The sequence below is a fragment of the Crinia signifera genome, chromosome 7 (assembly GCF_055691185.1).
Source record: "Crinia signifera chromosome 7, ASM5569118v1, whole genome shotgun sequence".
Taxonomy (NCBI): domain Eukaryota; kingdom Metazoa; phylum Chordata; class Amphibia; order Anura; family Myobatrachidae; genus Crinia; species Crinia signifera.
In genome coordinates, this window is record NC_139223.1 from 175029611 (window position 1) to 175047233 (window position 17623).

The following is a 17623-nucleotide window of genomic DNA, read 5'->3' on the forward strand; positions in this document are numbered from 1 at the left end:
AAGAATGTGTTTAATAATATAAGCTGTATACACAATTAAATAAGTCCTGATCTCTCACTTATAGCAGATGTGATTCCAAAATAATGAGGAAATAATATCAGATTTTGGATTCACACCTGGGCTATTTGTGTCTAGATGAGTGGTTCCCAAACTGTATGTCTAGACACCCTGGGGTGCTTCAGTTGGTGGTCCAGGAGCAAAACAAATTATTTATGACCAAAGTAATAGCAAATCCAGTGCTGGGTACTGACAATCATTAAATATGTAGGCAAGTAGGTCCACCACCAAATAACTTTTCCTAAGGGTGACAATTTACTTGCATTAAAATATTTATTTTAATTTATCAATACAAAACTTTTGGACTAAGGTTGCCTATAAAAAAATTATGATACTATTGGGCCCAGAGATTTAAAAATGTTTGGGAACCACTAGTCTAGATCTTTTAAGGGCTCATAAACAAATCCAGTAGTAATATTTATTAGGGCATGTGCAAGTGACCATGTAGTAATGTGTTCAAGTACTTGGATTGTTGGGTATATTTCTATTTAGCACTTACTGTATTTAATAAGCCTCCTTAGACTTTTATTGCTACAAAAATGGTATTACTTTTTGAAAAAAATCATATGTATCTCAAGGTACTATAGGAAGCACTTATATACAAGTGAAATACAGGTGCAAAATTGACGAAGGTAAATTAGCGAAGCCCGGTTATAAAAGATTTGCACAAAGTAACAAACTACAAAAAAGTTTATGTGAAGTTAAAACGTGCAAAATAAAATGTTGGATATCTTTTTAGTCTATCCGTTGTGTGCACATTATGGAAGTGAATGTATAGTATATCGGAAAGCTTCGGACTACTGATACTATTGAGGCACTTGGTAAAGAGTAAAAAAAATGTGACCCACCTTGTGTATCCACCCAGATGCTGTCTGTATCCAACACAGAATCATCAATGGTGGTTTCATCTTTGTAATCATCCTGGGTCTCTGTCTTGTAGTCTGTTTCGGCTTCTGGAGAAGCTGGCATACAAGGTGACCCTTCTCTTGGCTCTTCATTAGACGCTTCTTCAATTACCTCTTCTTCTTCTTCTTCTTGTTCAACTTCTTCTCCTTCTGTTGAAGGCTTTTCTTCTGCTTCAGTCATTTGAGATGGTGCAAACCGCACATTTTGAGCAACCAGTTCACCCTCATCTATAGTTGTTTGTACCACCTGAATAAAATCCTCTTCAACTGTGACTACGGACTCAATAATACCTGTAGCTTCTTCCACAGACTGTGCCTCTTCTTTGCCAGGTTCAACCTCAATCTTCTGTGGTGTTTCTTGTGTTATGTCTTTGCTGCATTCCTCGACTGCCTGTACCTCATGCTCCTCTTTATCAGAATCTTCGACAATAGGCTGAGTTGTCTTCTGCTCAATTTCTTCCACCATAACTGCTTCAACTGGTTGTTCTTCTTTAAGTTCTCCGATATTTTCCTTTTGTGCTTCTTCTGCCTCCTTTTCCTTTATGTCCTGTGTTTGAGTAACAACACCATCTGTTTGCTCACGAGTGATCTGTGAACTAATGTCTTCAGCCCCCAGTTTCTGTATATCCACCGAGGACACAGCCTTGGACTTTTCCTGTGATGATTCTTGAGCCTGCTCAGGCTCTCCACTCGATTCATAGGATTCTTCTTTATCAACAGCTTCTTGATGGACTAAATCAGGTTTTGCACCCTTTTCTTTCAAATCCATTTCAGAAAGCTTGGAGCCATCTTTCAAGAGGGCAGCATCTTCATCAGAATCTACTTTGACCATACTGGAATCAGAAGTTTTAGTTTCTTGATCTCCAATGTCTGTTCCTTGTTGAGAATCATTTTGTAACTGTGTCTTATCTTTTGAGAGTTCAATAACCACTTGGTCGAGTGTTTCCTCAGTAGATAACTTTGGAAGTTCAGATGTCTCTGTTGTAGTTATATTCGGAACAGAAACTGGGGTTGGTTCAGGGGTAGCTTCTTTGGCATCTTGTACTGATAAATTAGAATGTTCATCGCTACATTTTTCATCTCTCTTCTCTGAGAAGGGTCTCTCTTTTGATTCTTCCAAACCAGGTTCCTCCACTTGTGGTTTCTGCTCTGTGGTTACTAGAGTTTCTTTTATATCAACCTGTTCCTGAACTTTTTCTATCAAAGGGTCAAGCTTACTCTCACTAACTTTTTTCTCCAGCTCTGACTCCCAACCCGTAACTACAGAATCACTTGTTGATCCCTGTCTTTCTTTTTCAAGTTTCTCGGCTGCTGCAAGTTTTACCTCAATGATGGATGGATCTACAGCATGTCCTTCATAAAGGGAAGACATCCCACTACTCTCACTGTCTTGCACAGGGGATGGCAAAGGAACAGTGTACTTATTGAAAACACAATAACCCAATTCTTCTTGCTGGCTATCTGTCTTTAAAAGGAGATTGCTACCTTCACTAATAGATTCATGTTGGATCACATTACTTTCATCAATGATTATTTCGGAGGTTGAAGACTTTCTTCTAACAGCATCAGAGTCTGCACTTCCAGAATCTAATCTGGCTCGCGATCCAGTTAAATCTAACATTTCTGGCAAGTCAGGTGCCATAATTGTACCATTTTTGTAGTACTCTTTAGCTTGGTACTGGGACTCACATAATGGCTCTAATTCAAACCTTTCTTTCCCATTGTCTTTCTCTGGCTCGATGATGTTGTCCTCCTCTTCTTCCTCCTCCTCTTCTTCATGTTCTGCTTCTTCTGGAAATGAAGGGGCTTTTTCTAGCGATGGGGTGGTGGCTGGTAAGTCAGCCTCATCTCCTTCATCCAAGCTTCCACTTGTGTTAGACAAAATATCAGTTGCTAGAGGAGAGAGATCATGGGCACGGGCATAACTGAATCCTAGTGCTATGGAGTCAAGACAAGACATGGGGAGATTAATAGACATACTTCTCTGCTCAATGGCAGATCTTCCACCAAGTCCTAGACTGCGGCTTAAAGTTAGATCATCTTTATTTTTACTAAGGAACTCAGATTTGTCTGAATAGATATTTGGATCAATCGTAAACAGACGATCCCCGGAAGCCACACTGGAGTGCACTCTTCCCGAGGTCAACATGCTGTACCCTACTTTGGGAACAGAGGCACTGACCTTTCCTTTCACAATTGGTATTACCTCACTGTCCTCTTCATCCTCCTCACTTTTGGCTGCATGAGTGGTGGAGCAGGCCTCGTGTGAGGGTTCTTTGACATCAGTCAGCTCATAGTAGTCACTGCTTTGTTGTACATTACCTTGCAATGCTTCTTCTTTCAAGGCGGATGTTTCAAAATATGTTGACATTCCAGACTTATCTTCATCCAGTTTAGTTTTATGATCACCTAGATCTTTGATATCAGCCTTAGATTCTGGTGAAACAACCTCTACAGGAGATTCAGGTTCAATGTCTTTTCTATCAAGTATTTCAAATGTGTCTCTGCTACTGATAAGTTGTGCCTCTCGTTTTTCACTAGCGATGCCATCCTTGCCATACTCTTTACTGCCAAAGTCTTTGAGTTGCTCTGCATGGTCACCAGTTTTGCTACTCATAGCTTCTTCCTCTGTCAACATGGTATCAGTTTCAGGTGATGTGTGTGGTACATCAGACGTGGAATGTCCATTGCCTTTACCCTCAACATGCTTACCAGAAAGTTTATCAGCCACCTCTGAACTTGGGGGCTCGTCTTGTTTCAACATTTTACTTGGTCCTACCTCAGGCTGAGCCAGGTGGCTCTGATAACTGTCACCTGAACTATCTTTGGGAATATCCGAGACATCTGCCTTGGCTGCACTGGTAATGTCTTTGTCAAATGGATCCGTAACTGGTAATGAGGTATGTGAAGAAAGTTCATCTTTGGCAGCCTGCCCTTTATCGAACGCAGTGGACAGTGGCACAGGACTTTCACTTTGACTCGAAGGGAAAGTAGAGAGTAGGCTTTCATTAACAATGCTTGTTTGAGCTGTATCCTGGCAAAAGTCAGCCTTGTCCGCTTCCGGAGACGTCGGGGTGCACGGCTCGACAGAAAATGAGTACACATGCGGAGACTCAAACATTGTGTTGTCACTAGGCATTTGCAGCGCCGAAGGTAATTTCTCATCTTCCTTCTCCGATTTCTTCATATCTTGCTTTGATTCCTCCCCGATCTTACTTGATGGAGTATCTTTAACAGTGTCTACGGCTTCCACAGAGAAATGGAGAGAATCCAACTGTCCTTGTGCCCCCATCTTCGAGGCTGAAAGTAAATCTAAAGCAGTTTGATTTCTTTTTCATAACATATTGATCGCTATTATTACAGGTACAATATAGTAAATTAAACCATTGCCAATGAATTGCAGCAAAGCATAAATGACTACAACTGATACGTATGTAAAACAGCATAACATGTCGTATAGAAGCAGGAAACCAAAACATTGTAACCTGATTGCTACTAGATATTATATTACATATAATAGTATATATTAATGTATTATTGACCAGAGCTTTCTCTTACCTGATGAAAATCCTTGATTATTGCAAAAAAAAAAAAATATTTGGGAAAAATCTGTACAATCGGCTTGACCCTGATTTGCATGCAATGCAAAAATGAAGACTGGACAGAGCCATGTTGCACATGTGCAGAGAGAGTTAGATTTGGGTGGTCGACATGAGTTTTTTCATTTTTTTTATTGTTTATGTCAACATAAGTGGACAAGGATTCATTCATTCGCCATGCTTGGCACACTATATTATTATCCCTCTATGCCCACTGGGATGGCAAAGTTGTTGTTGTAGTTTTTGGATCAATTCATGAAAAACTCATGGCGACATTTTTATGTCAACTTTTTACATGTTGACCTTTTGCATGTGCCAACCTATGGCCTGTCGACCAATAGTGTTCAACCTAATGCTTGTTGACCTAGACGCTGTCGAAATAACGACGGCATGCCGTGTTCAAACTGAAATCTAAATGCCAGTTTGAAAATAAAGTTAATATTCGTGGGCTACATGCAAAAGCAGACATTATTTACCATGCACAGAAAAAAATATGTGTTTTGCTCTCCTTGCATAGCAACATGGTTTATTCCAGACACATAGGGATACATTTACTGAGATGGGAGTTTTATTGAAGATGGGATGTTGCCCGTAGCAACCAATCAAATTCTATCTCGTATCTTCTAGAGCTGGGGTAGCCAACACTAGTCCTCGAGAGCTACCAACAGCGCATGTTTTGCAGGTCTCCTCACAGAATCACAAGTGAGCTAATTAGCTCCATCTGTGTATCTTTTAAAATGTGTCAGTGATTAATGAGTGCAGCTGTGCAGCAGCTAGGTTGTCTGGAAAATGTCAACTGTTGGTAGCTTTCGAGGGCTAGGGTTGGCTACCACTGTTTTAGCGGGTGCTAAATACATACCCTCCAACTGTACCGTTTTAGCCGGTACAGTACCGTTTTTTTTTACGGTCTGTAAAATAAACTGTACCGAATGTACCGGTTTTTGTTAACATCAGCTTTAGCTGCCTGAGGGATTCTGGGAGATGTAGTTTATTACACTGCCGACTGCTCCCCAGAGAGCATGGAGAAGCAGCCGGCCAGGACTACATCTCCCAGGGTGCACAGCGGAGGGCTGTGACAGGCTTGCCTTCCCCTGCTGCTCAGGGAGAGACTGTGGTTGGAGGATGTCGGCTGTCCAGAGACCACAAGTCCCGGCCGCAATAGCACAAGCCGCCACCTCCGGGGCTGCGTGACGTCACCACAGCATGGACGTGCCGCAGCATGGAGAACCCGACAGCGGGGACAGTCGGCGATTTTATGGCCAGACCCCGCAAAGCTGATGAGGTAGGAACAGCCAGTGCAGGATTTATATTAAAATGGGCCTCATAAAGAAATTGGCACATGTAGTCCAAAGTAAAATGGTGAAGGCCACGCCCCCTTTTAACCATGGCCACACCCCTGTACCGATTTTTTAGATGGAAATGTTGGAGGGTATGTAAATAAATTAAACAGTAGAATCTGATTGGTTGCTATGACCAACATCATATCTTCAATAGAACTCCCGTCTTAGTAAAATTACCCTAAGTTACTTGGGTTTTTTGCTTTACTTACAAATCTGAATCATGGATTATGTACACAGGGGCATTTTAATCAGTGGGAGTTTTTGATCTTAGCTGAACTACTCTGGTCTGAATGAGTTGTCCGCTTGATGACAAACCTTGCACAGATGTTAGGCACTTCGCAGGCTGCACTTTGGTTGGATCACCAATGAAAGGGTTCAGAATTGATTGTAAATGTTTTTAGAAATGACAAACCAGCTGGTACTGGAATAAGGAAGTGAATGTGATATCCGATTGGCCAGAGGCCTTGGCCATCCAATCAGGTACATCATTTACTGTACATACACTGTTCTGGTGCCATAATGCAGTGGTTCCCAACCTCGGTCCCCAACAGTGCGTGATTTCCAGGTCTCTTCACACAGACTCACAAGTGAAATAATTAGCTCCACCTGTGGGTTTTTTCAAAATGTGTCAGTGAGGAATGAGTGCCCCTGTGCACCTGCCGGTTGACCTGGAAAACCTGAACTGTTAGGGGGGTGTTTGAGGACCAAAGTTGAGAACCACTGCCGTAATGCAAAGGAATGGGTCAGTCATTGCCACTTTTATCCACTAAGGGCCTTATTCAGATCTGAGCTCAGTACAAATTTGTTTGGAAAATGGGCAAAACCATGTGCACTGCAGGTGGGGCAGATGTAACATGTGCAGAGAGAGTTAGATTTGTGTGAGTTATTTTGTTTCTGTGCAGGGTAAATACTGGCTGCATTATTTTTACACTGCAATTTAGATTTCAGTTTCAATACACCACGCCCAAATTTAACTCTCTCTATACATGTTACATCTGCCCCACCTGCAGTGCACATGGGGCCTTATTTTGGTTCATTCTTTCTGACAAAATCCTTCTTAGATGGACAAAACCATGTGCACTGCAGGTGGGGCAGATGTAAAATGTGCAGATCTCGATCTGAATAAGGCCCTAAATGCGGAAACAGTGAATCTCCACTGATGCATGTGTATCTGTGGGAAAGCGGGGATAATTCGAGAAGGTGATTGCCTCAAAGAAGACAACTCATTTGTGCATGATTTATTAAACTGATATTATAATTGAAAATTATTTATTACAAATAATTATATTTACTCTTCCCAGTAAGAGAAATGGAAACTGACTTAAAAAAAAAAGTAAAAAAAATCTGATTCATACAGTATGAACAGTGAATATTTACTGCAAATTAGTACAAATAGTTCAAACTCCATCATTATTAACCAGGTTACACTGCATTAGTAAAACACATTGCAAACTGAATACAGACATTATCAACATACTGTAAGCTATATTATGTAACCTGCTGAGAGACGTTTTATTGACACCAAATGTGGCAGCAGGTGATGCTTCTACGTCCTGGCACATTAGGGGTAATCACCCAGCTGAAAGTTTCACCGATAAGCAGCTAATTCATCTCTTATGAATTACACAGGTTTTGTGGCTGGCTGACTTCAAGTCGCGATTCAGCTGCTTATAATCAGCCACGGAACCTGTGTAATCCATGGGCGTCCCAGTTTAAAGCAATAGTGGGGGAAATTTACTAAGACCGGATGGGTACGAATGCACGTATTCCTACCCATTCGATGTCACATACAGCCGATAAATTAGCATCTGCTAATTTGCTATCAGCTGAATTCGTCTGATTTGCCATATTTGGTACTCTTTACCTAGAAGGGCGCCCACGATTTTGACCGTGGGCATCGTAAGGTAAAAAAATCGCGTCGGTCGCATCGCATGCGACCAAAAAATATAATGCGATGCGACCGACGCGATTACCGCGATTTCCCATAGGGAACAATGTTAAATGTCCCAATTGACCCGATTTTCCATAGGGAACAATGTTAAATGGCCCACAGAGGCAAAATAGGCACCCTGAAGTGTAAAATGGCCCCCCCAATTGTTAACGCCACCCCACGATCAACGTCAACCCGAAGCGTGGCGAGCGCAGCGGTACGCGTCCTACGACCTTTTCATACCCCCACTATCCACGTCGGCGTGGAGTTGAGAATAGAAAGAGCCCGAAGCGTGGCGAGCGCAGCAAGCCCCGCGAGGGGACGCGGACACCTTCACAGGTATACACGTCCCCTCGCGGGCTTCACAGGTGTCCGCGTCCCCTCGCGGGGCTCGCTGCGCTCGCCACGCTTCGGGCTCGGTGGCTCGCTGCGCTCGCCACACTTTCTATTCTCAACTCCCCGCCGACGTGGATAGTGGGGGTATGAAAAGGTCGGAGGACGCGTACCGCCGCCCCTCGCGGGCTCGCTGCGCTCGCCACGCTTCGGGTTGACGTTGATCGTGGGGAGGCGTTAACAATTGGGGGGGGCCATTTCACACTTCAGGGTGCCTATTTGGCCTCTGTGGGCCTTTTAACATTGTTCCCTATGGAAAATCGGGTCAATTGGGACATTTAACATTGTTCCCTATGGGAAATCGCGGTAATCGCGTCGGTCGCATCGCATGCGATTTTTTGGTACATGCGATGCCCGCGATGGGCGCCCTTCTAGGTAAAGAGTACCCCATATTTATACAAATACAGCAAGCTCAGCCGAATTCTGGTGTATGAATGAATATACCATTGGTAGAACTTGGCTGTATATGGGCATGAGTACGATGGTGGTGTGCCCATTTACTAGCATGGGTACTGCTGAATTCGGCCTGGAATTCAGCAGAAAATACAACTGGAAAGGCTTATTTGGCTGAAGCCTGCACGGATCGGTCGGAGCGGTGTGATGCTTCTCTGTGTAAAAAATAGGAAAATGAAATAAATAATTATGGGGGGTCCTCCCCTCCCAAGTGTAACTAGCCCCAGGCTCATTGAGCCGGTCCTGGTTGCAGAAATACAGGGGAAAACCAAATGGGGTCCCCCCGTATTTCTATAACCAGTACCATCCTCTTGGCCCGGTCCTGGTTCCCAAAATACGGGGGGACAAAAGGAGCAGGGGTCCCCTGTATTTCGGAAACTAGCACCGGGCTCCAGCAGCCAGCAGAGCCATACTACAGCCGGGGAAATCAATTTATATTAGTTCTCAGAGCCAAAACACTCTTTGTGATTAGGCCAGGACGGGTCCGTGGAGGAGTGGGGACCCCCACAATAAAGGGGTCTCCCCCCTCCAGGGGACACCCGAGCTGGGCTTAAATCAGGGTTAGTAACAATACATGGTTTCCCCCAGCACACTGAATGGCATTAGTAACCAGTCTAGAACACTATCAGGGTTGCCTACTCTCCTGAAATGGCCGGAAAGGTGAGCAACCCTCCCGGATTCTGGGGGACCCCCGCTCGCCCCCCTTGTTTGTGGCTTCCTCCACCCCTGAATGCGGCATTTAGCTAACCTGATTTGCCGATCTCCGGGAGGGGGCGAGGCTAAAGTGTCATAATCACGTCATTTAGCCCCGCCCCCTCCGCAGAGATAGGCAAACAGGGTCATTTTCCAGCATGGGGGCGGGGCTTTATTATGTCACACTCAAGCCCCGCCCCCCTGAACTCTTGCTGAAAGTCTCCTCTCAGGGCTTCTCCCGGAGAGGAGATACCAAAAGTCGGAAACCCTGGCTTATATTAAAGTGTTAAAAATAGATATTGGGTTTTATAGTAGAACTACAAGGCCCAGCAAGCCTCCCCACATGCTGGAGCCTACGCTGGTTATAGAAACAAAGGGGGACCCCATTTGATCCCCCCCCCCCCCCTGTATTTCTGGGACCAGCTTAATGAGCTCAGGGCTGGTTGTGCTCGGGAAGGGGGACCCCACGCCATTTTTATTATTGTTACACAGAGAAGGATTGCACAGATCTGACTGCTCCATGCGATACATCAAGCCTCGCCCGTATATGGCTGCTGACCATATGCATTGCAGGTGGGGCAGATGTAACATGTGCAGAGAGAGTGACATTTGGGTGTTTTATTGTTTCTGTGCAGGGTAAATACTGACTGCTTTATTTTACACTGCAATATAGATATCAGTTTAAAGTACAAACCCCACCCAAATCTAATTCTCTCTGCACATATAACATCTGCCCCACCTAGAGTGCAAGCTTTTGTCCATTAGAGAGTGATTGTGCCTTTGCGAGTGATCAACAATAACCCCCATTGTGCCCCTAATTTGGAATATGCTCACAACACTGGCGTAACTACAGCACCGCAGCCCCGCCACCGCGGGGGGTGGGTGGGGGTTGCTGTGCATATGGGGGCGCCGGGGGGCTGCGGTGCTATAGTTACACCTCCCCCCAATCCCCCGCAGGCTTACCTATTTCGCTGGTCCCGGCGGCTCCGTTCTTTTGCTGAGGACCACCACAAAATGGCCGCCCCCATATAGCACACAGTTCTCTGAAACTGTCTGCTGTATGGGGGCGGCCATTTTGTGGTGGTCCTCAGCAGAAGAACGGAGCCGCCGGGACCAGCGCGAAAGGTAAGGCTGCGGGGGATTGGGGGGTTTGAATGGGCGGCGGGGGGGGCGCCCAAAACGGAGCTACGCCGCTGGCTCACAATAATCAGCCTGATCTGAACTAGCCTTCATGTTAGGGAAAATCACCCGGCGCTATGGTGACCAACTCATCCCTTTAATCCGGGACACATATTAATTACACAGGTTCTGTGGCTGGCTTTCACCTGTTTTAAACTGCCACACCTCAAGACTCCATTTCACCTGGTTTTAAACTGCCACAGAACCTGTGTAATTAATATGTGTCCCGGATTAAAGGGATGAGTTGGTCACCCTACAAGGCGCACTATCCAAGTTGTCACCAAACTATCCACCAATTGTTCCAAATATGGCACAGCTAGGTCCCAGTACATCACCACAGAGTGGAAGGCCACACAATGTGATTCTTTTCTCATGATGGACTCCAATGATGGACAACTAAGCTAGCGAACTTGATGGTTCAGTCTAGAACACGGGTGAGTTTACATAAGCCTGAATTGTGGGCATATTCAAATTGAGATCACAATGGGTCTGATTCAGAGATGGACACAGCGGAGATGTAGGACGCAAGCAGCTGTTTTCAGTCTGCCCGTGCATCTGAGCCGTCCTGACGGTTATCGCTCAAAAGACGCAGAATGAAATTGCGCACACACAGAGAGGTGCCAATCGCTTCATCAGGCTAGTGCAGTTTTCAATGATGTGAGCAAAGGTGCGTCTCAATACACACAATGTATATTAGCGCCATAGCTGGTGGGTGTCTCAGTAGGAAGAGGATTGGTTATGGCATCAAAATAACACTGTCATGGATGTGGCAAAATTGTGACTATAACTGTGCCCATCTCGGAATCAGCTCAGTAACTGGCGCACTCTGTTGTTATTAGGCATTGTGACCGTGTTGAATGGACCTGGAAGGAATCACAGAAGGAGCGGCAGCTAATTTTATGATTGGACTATTTAAATAGTATTTTTTTGAGAGCTGAAATACAGAAACATAACTTGTATTATTTACTAATATTTACTAATATTTTTACAGATAAACTTAACAAGCTAAAGGGAAGAGAGATCAAACCTTCTATAGGGGACAAGTGTACATCTTGTATATAACAACCAATGAGATTACAGCTATCTTTTTATAGACTGTACTAAACAAATGATAATTAGGATCTCATTTTCACAAGAGGGGTGCAGGTCGCTCCTGGGTGCCACCCCTCCAGGGGGTGACACCAAAATGCCAAGTCTTTTATAGTGATAGGAGCTAGGTTCTGAAGTAGGACATTACTCTGCAGCAATTGGCTCCTGTCACTGTGAAGGAGCCAGCAGTGCTGGAAGAGTCTCCTCAGAGTGAGGTCATTGGAGAATTCACCCACGAATCTATGCCCCTTTATAGGTATGACCATCGACCATTGATGATTCAAAATTATCGATGGTTTATGGCCGATGTTGAATAGTTTAGCCATTGATGGGGGAGAACCAAGTGGTACAGCATAACTACTCCCCCCCCCCCCCCCACTAAGGTGCCAGGACGCAGAGCATAGCCACACCCCGGACACCTTATAAGCCCCGCCCCAGGCTTTGATTGGCCTTCACGCCAGTCAGCCAGAGAAAATAGATGACCATTGATAGTTTGAAACATCAAACTTTGGTCATCTAGTACATGTTATGCTACCGTCGATGACCATCTGTAATGTCGCCATCGATGGCGAACACAATGATGGCCATCCCTATCCCTTCAGTGATCTTAGCTGGGCTCCGCAAAGCCACACCCATTTGTGTGAAGCCACCCCCCCTTTTCAGTTACTTTGCTGCACTTTGTGTCACCGACCCTGAGTCGCCATTGCTATGGACAACACCTCCACTTGTCCCCTTCAGAATGTTTGATAAATCTCCACCTTAGTGACACCTGAACCTTTTCTTTGTACTGCTGCCTGAAACATAGTTCATTAACGGTCCCAACTGTACGGTAAATTTGATAAGGGAGTTCTATTGAGGATTGGATGTTGCCCATAGCAACAGACCATCTTCAATAGAACGCCCATCTTAGTAACTTTACCCCTATGAGTCTATTAGGTTCTCCGGGATTCCTTGGTGCATTATTTTATCTGCTCCCAGCCCCTATCAGCACAGCTGGAAATGTTTTTGTTATACTGTAATATTTAGGTCCGTGTCTATACAAGTGCAAATATTCAACTTCGCACATTTGTAGCTGCAACACACACACACACACACACACAAAAAGGAAAAGAAAACAGTAAAATATACACAATTATCAAGGCGGGAAATAGATTGCCGACATAGCTTGCAATGGGCAGCCGCAGCCGGCGATGGATGGAAAAACGACATGCTACAAAGAAGAAGAAAACAGCAGTTGTTGAGAAGAAAAGACAAAATGAAGATCAGAAAAGCAAAAACAAAAAAACATAAATGAAACAAATGAGACATAATAATAATAAAAAAAAAAAAATCAAGTTTATAAACCGAGCAGCTACATGAAGAGAAACAATAATTTAAGTCGTAAAATAAATGAGTACAACAAAAAATAAATCAGAGAGGTATACAGTTATCAGCAATGTGACTGGCAAACACGTCTAACATGGCAGAAGAGGACTAACATGAAGCAACAGCTTAGCGGCAAAGCATTATTGTATCATGGCACAGTAACCTGCAGGTCGGCTATTGAGGTAGGAAACGGCACCGTCCGTCTGTGACACATAACAGATTGCAGTCAGCTTAGCAAGAACGGCAAAGCCAATTATAATGACAACACGAAAATGGAACAGCCTCGGTTAGCGCTTAAGGTTGGCTTGGGGAAGAAGCTTCATGCACAGTAGTATACACAGAACACACCTTCCTCTGGTAAGGAAGGCAAAACAACGGCAGAAGGTTCTCCACTTCCTGCAACATTTGCGCCATCACTTATTTCGCACACAACACTTTCTTCCTGGTGTTGTGCGTCGTCAGAGCATGGATCTGATTGGACATTGCTGAGCCCCATGATGGAGGGCTCAGGTGACCTGGTTTCTCCCCCCTGAGCTGTTTCCTCTTCTTTCTCAGGTTCGAGACCCTTAACTCTTTCTTCTTGGAGGGGGGGTGGTGGGGTGGGGGTCGGGGTGGGAAGGGATGAAAAACAAGGTGACATGAAGAGAACAGACAAGACAAGTCACAGGAGAGTTATGTAAGGGATGGTGTGCTTGATGCGCTAGCCATAGTAGATTTTCAGAAACAGAGCGCCTGGTTCTGAGTCGTACGCAAAGTAGGCGCTCGTTCCAATTGGTCGTGGCAACCAGAGTTACTCTCCCACTCATGTCTAAGAAGAGAGCTCTTCTACGGTAGCCACCTAGCTGCCACCCAGAAGCGGCCATTGCAAGGGAATTGAGGTCCTACCACCCATGAAGCCAACTCTTCCTCTTGGAACCTCAGTCTATCCATGGGATGTGTCCACTCTTGGACTTGCCTTCGACTCAGAACCAAGCCCATATCGTACATCACTACACCAAGTTTTTGTCCACTTAAAGAGAAACAATGTCCATTAAAGGAAACGTAAGACTGTTTTCAAAACATTCCATAACGTTAATTCCTCATTAAGCAGGACAAACAAAAGATGTTTAGCCTGGGAACATTTCCAATGGGACGCGGATGATTTTGATGGAAGCATTTCCGTTTTTGTTTACAGACAAATGCGTAAATGACTGATTATACCACTCGGAGGTGGGGGTTTGGCGACCGCTGAAGAGAATAAAGGGGCGTGCTTTCTGACATTTTATGTACGGCACTAGCAGAAAGCAATGTAGAATGAGTTTGGGCAATGGCTCGTTCATGGGAATGGTGCAAATATCGAATTAAGTGTATTTACTGCAGATAAGATACTGTGTAATTATTTTACGGCATCCAAACTATTCGGGTAGGTATAACATCTATGGCAGGTTCCGCCAAATAACAAAGTCACTAAGAAACCCCTAAGTTTCATTCAATATTCGGCCCTCATTTTCATTAAGTAACATTTGAAGGCTACTAAAATACATGGCTACTCTGTTTTATATAATAAGAGAAATAAGGTTATAGCACAGGTTCTGAAACTTAGTCCTCGGGACCCCACACAGGCCATGTTTTCGGGGTCACCTGTAGATTTTTAAAATATGACTGTTGGGGATAGACAGTGCACCTGCCAGGTGACCTGAAAAACATGACATGTGACCTGGAAAACCTGGCAGAGATGGGCTCTTGGCCCCTGCATGCGATTTTCTTGGTAATCTCCCACGATACTCCATTTCTTATCTCCGTGATACTGTAGGTGGCGATTACAAATTATAATTATAGGAACTAATTTCCAAATCCTATAGATAAAATAATCCAAACCAACCTTAAATCTATCTCTAGCACTAATACTACCCTAAATCAAACAAAGCCCTCCCTTAAAATTTCAATACTGTAATAAACCCCTAATACTCCTTTCACATCACAAACGCCGGATTTGAAACACAGCGATTTGGAACACAGGCCCTTCCCGGGAACGACCTGGAAGTTGCAATGTTTTGCTCCACACAAAAGACGGAGACTGGACGGTGCAGCAGAGCGCCATGCAAGCAATGTATCCCTTCTTTTACCTCGGGTCGGAATGCCAGATCGTTTGACCCAGGAAATATAAAGACCCTTTCAGAGACCCAGGTCGACCCGGGTTATTTTTGTGATGTGAAAGGGGAATAATTATACCCCTTTCACACCGCATCTTCGGTGCGGAGTGAAAGCACCAAAACCTACTGTATAACCTGGGTCAAGCAACCCAGCATTCCGATCCGGGTTGTAAGAAGGGTTAATCCGGAGTTTGACCCGGGTTGCTTAGCAGTGTGAATGGGTACCCAGGGTCGAGGGACCTGGGTCCCATTCACACTATGGAGAAGTCTGTGCATGGAGACATTGTCAGCTCCAAGTTCTGCCCCCTCCTCCACCCCCCAATGCCGCTCCGCATTGCCCCGCCCGATGTAAAACCTTGCAACTGATAGGTCACTACCCGTGTCCAAATCCACTGCCCTCTAAAGTCTAATGGCAGCAGTGAGTACACAAGATGAGTATATGTCATGGAGATGGATGTTGGGGGATGCTTAGTAACACCAGCACCAGTGTGGATGAAAGACAAGCAGGGTGTCTCGAACCTTTACTAGATGGCTCCACGCATCATCATTTGTATTGTGTACCCTACATTCACAAAGAACTTATCTCATTAGAACACCTTACCTTCCTCCACCGTTCCCATCTGTTCTGACGCTGGTGAAGGGGGAGGGGACGGCGGTAGGTTGGTCGTGTCTTCCACAGCTAGAATATAAAGCAAATAAAAATGCAGATTAATAAAAGGGAAATCATTTACCAGGAGAAGGTGCATTACCCACTGTGCCCGCATAACAGTAAGTAGCGGCCACAAATGGGTTCTAAAAGGTTCCACACTCCAATGTCGTTCTGTATTTATATATTGTGCATTCCACTGTTTTATGGCTAGTTTATATAACACCATGGGCTGTAAAACTGTGAATGAATTGACCTGTTTACATTTTAGCACTATACAAGTAATACCCCGTTCTCATTGCCGCAAAAACCCGGGCATTTTCCGGGGCAAGCGGAAATTTCCCATGTCGCGTCTCTATGTGAAAGGGTCTTTGTGAAATTCCCGGGTGTTATGCCCCGGGAATTACACACAGGTTTTTGCAGGGTTTTTCCTGGGTAATACACAGGTGTATGGCAGTGTGAACAGGCTAGACCCGGGTTTTTCTCACAAAATGCAAAAGAGCAAGTTCATCGCATTGATCAAAGCTGCTTTTTAAACAGCCAATCAAATATACTTTTTAAACATCCAATCAAAGCAGCTCTTAGATGCCACACACTTGATGGCAGGCATACCAGGGGAAGCAGTGTGAACAGGGTAGACACGGGAATTTCCCAGGTCTAAGGTGCAGTATGAATGCATGGGAACAAAAACCCGGGAGTTTGCAGGGGCAGCAAACCCGGGAGTTTGCAGGGGCAGCATTGAGAACGCAGCATAAGTGGCATCTGATAGGCATTTACTATTAATAAAACATAATTGCAATCAGCATGGCATCAATGTCTGTTAGTTTCCATGGAAGCATTGATTCATTTTTAAACAAGTATGTGTGGTTACATTTAATCAATCATATAGCAACATAAATACAGCATACATGCCTAACCTCCCGGATGGCGGCTGATTTTTGGGGAGCCCCCACAGCCCTGGAAGAGTAGGCGGTTCTCTCCCGCATCCTGCCCTCTTTCAGTGAAGAGGGCAGAATTGTGTAATAATCACTTGCAAACATGGTGGCTGTGAGAAGGGGGCAGGGCTTAATGACTGGTTAGTGTAATTTAACTCCACCCTGAACTGTGTTGGTGGCGGGGCCTAATGACAGTGTTGCCCCACCCCCTGAAGTGGCTCCTATCCCGGCTTACCCCGGAGAAGAGATTTAAAAGAAGTATAAAATACAGCATTATAAAATGTTAAAATAAATGCATAATTTTCTATTAAAAAAGTCATCAGAGAGCACAATAGACGCCCTACACGATTGGATGCCGCGGCACAATAAAAAAAAAGCTATAAACGATTCAGGAACCAATGAATTTGTTTGGGTTTGCGATTGACGGAACATCTGGTACTCTAGTGTACAGAAGATACAGTATGACGGTGGTGGTGGTGTTATGCTGGTTTTACAGTATATTCGGTAACCCAGGGTCCAGATCTTAACCCCCAATGAGAGTCTTTGGGATAAATTGGATGAACAGGTGCGTTCTAGGCTGACTCCACCTTCTTCAGTGTCACAGTCACTGTACCCTAGGCGTAATGGCAGCACATACGCCTACTGTTGTCCAGAAACTCGTGGACAGTTTGCCAAGAAGTGGGCCTGCAATACTCACTGCATGTGGTGCACTTACAAAGTACCAACGTCAGTAACATCTCACGGATCTATGTGCTGTCAGTGTCCTATCAGTTTTGTCTACATACTGTATACCGCTTTCACATTGCCAAAACGTTTTGAAAACCGGTATTTTTAAACGGTATTTAAAACGGGTCTGAGCCTTAAAATTGCAGTAGATTACTGTTTTAAATACCGTTTAAGTACCATT

General features: G+C 44.6%; 1 protein-coding gene across 14 annotated transcripts in view; it reads right to left on the reverse strand.

The window, feature by feature from the left end:
- The window catches only part of MAP2 (microtubule associated protein 2), a 200299-nt gene that overhangs the window by 22345 nt on the left and 160331 nt on the right, over positions 1-17623 (reverse strand). For 6 of the 14 annotated variants that reach the window (XM_083154435.1, XM_083154434.1, XM_083154429.1 and 3 more), the window contains 3 exons: positions 15737-15814; positions 13352-13582; positions 906-4274 (listed from right to left, as the gene is read on the reverse strand). In XM_083154435.1, coding sequence (XP_083010561.1) covers positions 906-4274; positions 13352-13582; positions 15737-15814 — 3678 coding nt within the window. The remainder of the gene's footprint in view (positions 1-905; positions 4275-13351; positions 13583-15736; positions 15815-17623) is intronic. The other 8 variants (XM_083154436.1, XM_083154432.1, XM_083154442.1 and 5 more) reach the window with 5 other exon arrangements.